Raw genomic sequence first — 9,697 nt, 5'->3', positions numbered from 1 at the left:
ATGGTTTTGGACATTTGAGTTTTCTACCTGACAGCTACAATATATCATTGCTGTTGGATGGAAACCTTGTATTTCAAAAAAGATTCCTTTGATATCTATACATTTTAAAACAGTGAAAATGGCCAATCTACAAGCTTGTAGATCTGCTATTTTCCCTTTTTTATTTGTGTGACACTCGTGGAGTTTGGCGTTGAAACACACAAACTAATTGAAACATGGAGATACAAGGTTTCTGCCTGGCATCATTAAATAGCATAACAGTGTCCCAGTCCACTTGAAACAATGACAACAATAAAGAATGTAATACAGAAGGTTAAAGTACAGTCATCATTAAACACAATACACATACTGTCATACACATCCTTTAATTTTAAAAAGGTCAATCATTTGTAATGTTTACTCAGATATTTGTTTAATTTAACATAAAAAAAAAAGAAAATCAATGTCCTTTTTGGATCCCAAAGTCTGATTTACTTGAGGTCGCACAACTCAGCAGTGTGTCCAATACCCCAAATCTCAAATCCAGCATAGAGGGGTTGGGTGAATGTGGTGTGGACTCTGTGGAGGAGAGTCATGGTGTCAGAGACTCTGTAGAAGGACAGAGTACCTGCACTGTGATCCAGATACACTCCTACTCTGGAGGACACAGGACCTGGGATCTCGGTTTTAATGCCTCTGTGTGTAAAAACATAACATCCTGGCTGACACCATAAAGACCAAGATTTATTATTGTCCCCGAAAGTATCATTATTATAACCTTTATATGAGACTGCTATCCTAACATACTCTCCCCTCCGCTCTACTTCCCAGTAACAGCGTCCAGTCAGACCCGTTCTACTCAGAACCTGAAATTGTACAATGGGATGAGGATATAATCGTTCTCTGTCCATCAATGTTACTTTTCTGTTCCCTTTAGACAGAGACAGGTGTTGATGTGCTGTGTTTGGATCCAGTGTGATTCGACATGAATATTGTAAGAACTCAGCTCTGGTCTTGGGTTCTGCTGGTGACAGTAAAACATCCACTCTATTCGTTGTCTCTGAGACATTTGTCCCTTCCTCTTTAAGAATGTCCTCTAGTTTGTCCCTCATCTTTGACACAGCCACGGTCACATCTTCAAAGTATCTCAGAGGACGGACATTGCTGCTGACTGGGTGTGTAGATTCACTGATCCTTGAGAGGGAGGTGTAACTATGTAGAAAATGGATGTGATCCTCTGTGTGTGAGATCTGCTCCAGCTCAGCATGTCTCCTCCTCAGTTCAGTAACCTCCTGCTCCACACGCTTCCTCAGTTCTTCAGCACGACTCACTTCACGTTTCTGCTGGTCTCTGATCAGCTCCACTGCTCTATCGGCAGATTGATTGATGGACTTCACCTCCTGGTGAAGCACCTTCACGTCTTTCTCTCTCTCCTGGATTCTCTGCTTTATGTTTTGCTGACTCGTATCAAGCTTTTTCTGTCTCTCAGTCCTTTCTGCTGCAGCTGAGACCATATTGTGACCTTTGTGTTCTTCCATGGAGCACAGAGAACAGATACACTGCTGATCAGTACGACAGAAAAGCTTCCTCACCTCGTCGTGACGAGAGCAGATGTTCTCCTGAAGCTCGCTGCTCTCCTGAAGCTCGCTGCAGGCTTTGACCAGCTTGTGTTTCTTAAAGGCAGGATATTGATAGTGAGGCTGGAGGTGAGTGTCACAGTAAGAGACCAGACACTGAAGACAAGTCTTCACAGCTTTCAGTTTTCTCCCAGTGCAGGAATCACAGGCCACATCTCCAGGTCCAGCATAGCAGTGATCAGGAGGAACATCTTGGAGTCCTGTCTTCTTCAGTATATCCATCATGTCAGCCAACATGGTGTTTTTCTTCAGAACAGGTCTTGGGATGAACGTGTGTCTGCACTGTGGACAGCTGAATGTCCCTCTTTGATCATCCTGACTCCAGTATCCCTCAATACACCTACTGCAGTAGTTGTGTCCACAGGGTACAGTCACTGGATCCTTCAGTAGATCCAGACAGATAGAACAGCAGAACTGATCCTGATCCAGTTGAACTGCTTGTTTCGCCATGTTACAGCCGACTGTCTGATGAACAGATAGACTTTAGTTTGGTTTCTCATTCCCAGAAATCACATGACGTGGGGGAGGTTCTTATTGGTGTGTGTGTGTGTGTGTGTGTGTGTGTGTGTGTGTGTGTGTGTGTGTGTGTGTGTGTGTGTGTGTGTGTGTGTGTGTGTGTGTGTGTGTGTGTGTGTGTGTGTGTGTGTTTAAAGAGGCAGACTCTAGTTCACTGTGATTCATCGGTAGAACTATTCACCCTGTTAAAACATGACTCAGCAGTTTTCCTCTTGTGTTGAATTAGCCGTGAAAACCTGTGAGACAAGAGACTCTCATTCTCTCTCTGTCACTACCTCTCTGTCTGTCTCTGTGTGTGTGTGTGTGTGTGTGTGTGTGTGTGTGTGTGTGTGTGTGTGTGTGTGTGTGTGTGTGTGTGTGTGTGTCTCTCTCTCTCTCTCTCTCTCTCTCTCTCTCTCCCTCTCCCCCTCCCCCTCCCTCTCCCTCTCCCCCTCCCCCTCCCTCTCCCTCTCCCTCTCCTCTCTCTCTCTCTCTCTCTCTCTCTCTCTCTCTCTCTCTCTCTCTCTCTCTCACTTAAAAGCTTGCTCACTTGAAGTCTGTGAGAGCTTAGGGACTTCCCCGCTGTCAGATCATGACGTCAGTGAGGGTTCTGGCAGAGCCCAGTATGCTCTCTTTCTGTAAGTCACAACACATCTCACTAAGACACGTTGTCTACTTCAAACTCCATTGTAACCATGTTAGACTCATTGAAAACACACAACCTTGGTTCAGGTGACTGATATTGTCCTTCCAATGTTTGAGGGGGCCATGTTTTTTCAATTCCTTTTTTCATTTATTTTCTCTCTATCTGTGAGAGAGAGACCCCCCAAAAGAATCATATTTGAACTGGGGACCCCCCACCCTTACAAGCACTTTGAATTGTAGGCATTACATTTAGTTTGACTCCGTTCCACAGTGAAAATAGCCGATCTGCAAGCTCAGTTATTTTCACAATGTTTGCCTCTTTCTTACGTAATATTTGACAATTTGGCCAATTTGGTATTAAAAAGGTCTTAGAAGTCATTAAATTGTCACTTTGCATAATGTGCAGATACCCTGCATACACTTATACTGTATGTTGGTTTGTTTACTGTTAATGTTGCACATTAAGCTAATCATCCTAATTTGGGGAGTCCCTGGGAGTCACGAACCGCAAGTTTGGGAAGGACTGGAATGACCTGCTTGCTCTTTATATATATATATATATATATATATATATATATATATATATATATATATATATATATATATATATATAGTTACCACTTATTCTCTCCACATATACTGTAGAATAATAATCTGTAAACACATGTGTATTGTTTCACTTTAACCACATTAAGCCTGATATATTTAATTGTATGACGAATAGTGAAAACAGCTAGTGACTACTTTAGTTTTGAACATTTTAAAGGTATAACATGTAACTTTGCCGTGTGTTTACCATAACAAAACAATAAATATGTTTTAACCATGCTCTATAGCAGCAGTGATCAGTTACTGGAGTACTGTGGTGGCATTTACCAGCAGAAACACACTGGAGTAGTGTGGTGGAGTTTACCAGCAGAAACACACTGGAGTAGTGTGGTGGCATTTACCAGCAGAAACACACTGGAGTAGTGTGGTGGAGTTTACCAGCAGAAACACACTGGAGTAGTGTGGTGGAGTGTACCTGCAGAAACACACTGGAGTAGTGTGGTGGAGTTTACCAGCAGAAACACACTGGAGTAGTGTGGTGGAGTTTACCTGCAGAAACACACTGGAGTAGTGTGGTGGAGTTTACCTGCAGAAACACACTTTAGTTTAGTTTAGTTTAGTTTATTTCAGTCAGTCAATTTGTGGTAACATTACAGTAATAGGTAAAAATAAAATAAATATTGTCAAGAAAAAGATACCCACATTTCTGACCAAAAAGGTATAGGCTAAAGCATTGCTTATTACGCCTACCCTTTTACAAAACAAAGGAAAAATTAAAGTCAAAATGGAGAGACTTTCCTGTTTACCTGAAGAAACACACTGGAGTAGTGTGATGGAGTTTACCTGCAGAAACACACTGAAGTAGTGTGGTGGTGTTTACCTGCAGAAACACACTGTAGTAGTGTGGTGGTGTTTACCTGCAGAAACACACTGGAGTAGTGTGGTGGTGTTTACCTGCAGAAACACACTGGAGTAGTGTGGTGGTGTTTACCTGCAGAAACACACTGGAGTAGTGTGGTGGTGTTTACCTGCAAAAACACACTGGAGTAGTGTGGTGGTGTTTACCTGCAGAAACACACTGGAGTAGTGTGGTGGTGTTTACCTGCAGAAACACACTGGAGTAGTGTGGTGGAGTTTACCTGCAGAAACACACTGGAGTAGTGTGGTGGTGTTTACCTGCAGAAACACACTGGAGTAGTGTGGTGGTGTTTACCTGCAGAAACACACTGGAGTAGTGTGGTGGAGTTTACCTGCAGAAACACACTGGAGTAGTGTGGTGGTGTTTACCTGCAGAAACACACTGGAGTAGTGTGGTGGTGTTTACCTGCAGAAACACACTGGAGTAGTGTGGTGGAGTTTACCTGCAGAAACACACTGGAGTAGTGTGGTGGTGTTTACCTGCAGAAACACACTGGAGTAGTGTGGTGGAGTTTGCCTGCAGAAACACACTGGAGTAGTGTGGTGGTGTTTACATGCAGAAACACACTGGAGTAGTGTGGTGGTGTTTACCTGCAGAAACACACTGGAGTAGTGTGGTGGTGTTTACCTGCAGAAACACACTGGAGTAGTGTGGTGGTGTTTACATGCAGAAACACACTGGAGTAGTGTGGTGGTGTTTACATGCAGAAACACACTGGAGTAGTGTGGTGGAGTTTACATGCAGAACAACACTGCCCTCTGGCTGTATTTGAGTGTTTTCACTGTTTGTTTTTAGTAGAGCAAAAGGGGAGAGAGACAGGAAATGCAGAGAGAGAAGGGAAATGACATACCGGGCCATAACTTGTGCATCGCCTTACCCCTTATGCATAAACTTTTAGGCATATTTTACGATTTTGAAAAACATTTAAAAATAGTAAAAATTGCCGATCTCACAACGTGTTGATGTAGATTGGCTATTTTCACTATTTAAATAGTTTTTTTCAAAATAGAAAAAAATACCTAAAGAGTTTAGGCACAAGGGGTAAGGCCCACAGTGCCGCCCCACTGGGAATCGAACCAGGGACTCGCTGATCAGTGATCACACACAGCTCTTTGCAGCAATGTGTGTCAGGTCCCCCAAATGTTGAACATAAAAATGTATTGTAGATAGCATGTTATGTAGACAGATGCCAGGTTCATTTGTTGATCATCCTATAGCGTGGTTTAAATGTACAGATTATTGTTTTGTTTTTTACATTATACTGTTTAGACTGATGATAGGTTCTTGGTTTACCTATGATCCCAGATTACTATTTCTATGCATTTGATGTATTACCTCGTGTTTACCTTGTTTACTGTTAATCACTCTGGATTAAGAGCGTCTGCTAAATGCCTCAATTGTAGATTGTAATTTGTTGATGTGAAATTTCACCAAGAATATTTTTGTTTTTTTATACAGAAAGTATAAGTGATGGAAGAAAGACAGGTTGTGGATAAATGATGCATTTATATAGCACTTTTATCCAAAGCGCTTTACATAGATTGTGCATTACATTCACCCATTCACACACACACACACACACACACACACACACACACACACACACACACACACACACACACACACACACACACACACACACACACACACACACTGATGGAGGAGGAAACCATGCAAGGCACTAACCTGCTCATCGGGAGCAATCAGGGGTTCAGCGTCTTGCTCGGGGACACTTTGACATTAACTCTAGGGGACCCCGGGATCGAATTGGGATCGAATTGGGAACCTCACGGTTTCTATCCGGCCGCTCTACCCCTGAGCCACTGCCGCCACTGAATGCTGTTGAAGTTGTAATATGGATGTATTCTATTAGGCCCATAATAACATGGCTTGGTACTGCTTAATAGATATTACATGCAGTCACTTTTATGAAGCTGTTGTCATTATTTGTCCCTATATCTGCTATGGGGTGATTGTTCACATCCATTGTTAGAGCCATATTTACGTTTTCTGTTGTTTTACTTTTTTGATGACGTCACTGCGTCTGCGGGGCGCGGTCAAGGCCAAGGCCAAGGGTTGTCATGGTATTTAACACGTTCTGTAATCAAGCGCAGGTGTTGCTTGTGGCAGAGGCACACAGTTTTATACTGTGCTCTTGAGAGCCATGTTTGAGAGGACTGTTTGGCGTATATTTCCTTGCATTTAAGTTACATTTATGCTTTGTATGCTGACAGTGACGGAGAATAAATTACCCCCTTTGTTAAACTCAACAGTACGGTTTGGAATTCAGTTTCTTACAGAGCGCATGTCTGAACTTAATACCTGACCACAGGCATCCATGTAGTGGCTAAAAAGTATAGGACTTTCTGACGCTACATTTAGGTATAAAACTGCCTCAGTTCGGGGTGATTTGTTTATTGGGAGCAAATCACATCAGCAAGGCTCGTTAGGAACGCGCACGGACAGGCCGTGCCGTGTGTGTTTGTGTGGACGGAGGCGACCAGCGACGGAGCCACGGCGGAGACGGGGACCCACGGAGGACGATCAGCGGACAGCGGGCCATCAGCGGGCGGTCAGCTGCGCCGTACTGTGAGGGATCGCCACCCGGAGCTACAGGAGCGAACCGGGGACATCCGACAGACGACACCGCACGCCAGCAACAGCCAGCCCAGCGGTGAGCGCGACTGGACCGGACCGCACGTCGGGTGCGCACCATCTCCGACCTACACCACCTTCTCGTACGCTGACGGACGTCAGTGATTTGGTTAGTGGTAGCCTACGATTAGCGGCGCAGCGCCGATAAGACAATAAAACAATGGCCATTGTAAACATGTGTGCACACTAACATAAACAAATCCAATGCATTGGTAACAAGCGCCTTAAAAAGACTTTTGCGCGTTAAGGCGTATTGTTTGGACTAGACTGTATTGCGGGTGGAGCACGGAGCATTGACTTTATTTATTTATTATGGAGAAAGAGGAGGCGCAAACTTGCGCTCATGAAGAGGTGGAACTTGACGTTGGTGGGGATGGGGCTTTGGGAAAACGCATGGTAAAAATGACACCTAAAGCATTGTTGGAGAAAATTGATGGTTTGGAGAAGGAGCGAAAGGCTAAACTGAATAAACTTTTGAAAATTAAGGAAGACATCATTGCCTTGTTTAAGGAGCAAAATGCAAATGAGGCAAATGGTACATTTCGCACATCATTTATGGGGTTATATGGTGAAGCCAAAAAGGTTCAAGGTACTTTAATGGGTTTGCTGCCTGAGGCTGAAGCAAAGAAACACCAAACATGGTATAATGCAAAAATGTTGAATTTTGATGGGTTTATCGAGGCGGTGAATGAAGGCAGGTTTACATGCAAGGTACAAGGTTCCCCTGGTGATTTTGATGATGATGATGATGGTGATTTTGATGATGATGATGATGACAATGGTGAGGTTGACAATGAGGGTTTTGTTGCCGCCGGCAAAGGTAAAAATGCAAATGAGTGTTTTGTTGCCACCAATGATGGTGGAAATGTTGATGAGGTTACTATTGAGCCCCATGACAGCATTTCAAATGTTACGTCCAAAGTTTATTCAAAACACCATAAATCCACCGCTTCAAGGTCGAGCCAAAGATCATCCACCTCATCTGCACGCATAAAAGCGGAGACGGAAAGGGCCGCACTAGTGGCTCGTGCTGCTGCGTTAAAGGAGGTGCATGCAGTGGAGGAAGAGACTGAGGCTCTGAGGAGGAAAAAGGAGCAGCTGGAGCTAAACGCTCAAATAGCAGCCTCCGATGCTAAAATAACAGTCTTCCGGGAGGCCAGTAGCAGTGTTACTGGCAGGAAATCTGATGGCATGGAGTCCTACTTTAGGAAGGGTGCTAAACCTAAAACAGTGCCTACTCTTGGCCTACAGCAGTCCTCACAACAGCTTCAGCCACCACTAATCCGAGCATCACAAAGATAAGGATCGTTTCAACCCTCGACAAAATAAACCACTGTTTCGCACATCTACTTGGGGGCCTGTGGAAAGGAAAACAAGGCAAAAATCACCCCATGCAACTCTATCATCATCTCCAAACTACAACCAACCATCAGGAGATCTCTTTTCAAAAACAAAATGAAATGATGGCACTCCTTGTGCAAGCTCAAGCCTCTCACTTCCTACCACGCAGGCAAATTCCAGAGTTTGATGGGGATCCCTTAAAGTTTCGTTCATTCATAAAGGCCTTTGAGCATTGTGTGGAGGCTAAAACCAGTGACCAGGGTGACTGTTTGTATTACCTTGAGCAGTTTACTAAGGGACAGTCAAGGGACCTGGTACGCAGGGGTGCAGTACGTTAGTCCGACAGCGCATTCCTCCGACAGCGCAGCGCTCCGACGTTTCCAATACTAAACCCGAACCAAACCCGCACCCTAACCCTAACCGCACGCGGATGCCACATAGTCGGAGAAAAGGTCTGTCGGATTAACGCATGCCTCCCGGTACGCAGTTGCCTTCATATGCCCCCTGCGAGAGGTTACGTTCTGGCCAAAGACCTACTCGAGGAGCACTTTGGAGATCCAATAAAAGTAACAGCAGCTTACATGGACAAAATCATGGCTCGGCCAAATGTCAAGGCAGAGGATGCGAAAGGTCTTAAAGCCTACGCACTGTACTTGCGTCAATGTTCTAATGCCATGGGGGAGCTACAGTATTTGGAGGAGCTAAACGTGCCGGCTAACATGAAAGCTCTCATACAGAAACTCCCATACAAACTCAGGGAGCAGTGGAGAGGCAAAGCATATGACATTATTGACAAGCAAAGACGAAGAGCTTGTTTCAGAGACATTGTCAAGTTTATTGAACTACAGGTCAAAATTACTTCCGATCCGGTCTTTGGTGACATCCAAGACACACCTCTGGTTAAAGGAGAAACTAAACCCAAAACCCAACCTCAAATAAAGTCACAGTACAAAAACAGTTTTGCAACTCATGTGGCAGTTACTGACGAATCTAAAACAGAGCCACAGAGTAAGTTTCCTAGCAACTGTCTGTATTGCACAGGTGGGCATATATTGGACCAATGCCCACAACTGGGGAAGAAGGCCCATCAGGAAAAGGTGGACTTTTTAAGAGAAAACGGCCTGTGTTTCGGTTGCCTGTGTACAGGGCACATGAGCAGGTATTGCGACACGCGCATTACTTGCTCACACTGCAACAAAACACACCCCAGTGTGCTACATATGGAGAGAAGGGAGGTGGAGAGCAGCCTTGAAGATACCGAAGTGCCAACAATAATATCAGATTGTTGCATTACAACATCCACTTGTGGCCATACAGGGGCTGGCAACATCGGCATACTTCCCATCTTGCCTGTACAAGTGAAATGCTCAAAGGGCAGCAAAATTGTCAAGACGTATGCTTTTCTGGATCCAGGAAGCACAGGTACTTTCTGTTCGGAACAGCTGGCGAACAAATTGAACATGGAAGGCAAAAGAAC

The 9,697-nt window shown here is 44.3% G+C and overlaps 1 protein-coding gene across 1 annotated transcript in view; it reads right to left on the bottom strand.

The window, feature by feature from the left end:
• Positions 1 to 465: 465 nt before the first annotated feature.
• The window catches only part of LOC311046319 (E3 ubiquitin/ISG15 ligase TRIM25-like), a gene marked incomplete at its 5' end in the record, with an annotated part of 29,306 nt that continues 20,074 nt past the window's right edge, over positions 466 to 9,697 (bottom strand). The window contains one exon of the mRNA XM_084058551.1: positions 466 to 607. Within this exon, the coding sequence (XP_083914677.1) occupies positions 471 to 607 (137 nt within the window). The 3' untranslated portion in view covers positions 466 to 470. The remainder of the gene's footprint in view (positions 608 to 9,697) is intronic.

Source organism: Gymnoscopelus microlampas (assembly GCF_963454915.1).
Source record: "Gymnoscopelus microlampas genome assembly, chromosome: 5".
NCBI lineage: Eukaryota > Metazoa > Chordata > Actinopteri > Myctophiformes > Myctophidae > Gymnoscopelus > Gymnoscopelus microlampas.
Note: the sequence above shows the minus strand (reverse complement) of the source record. Positions and strands in the feature narration are given on the sequence as shown.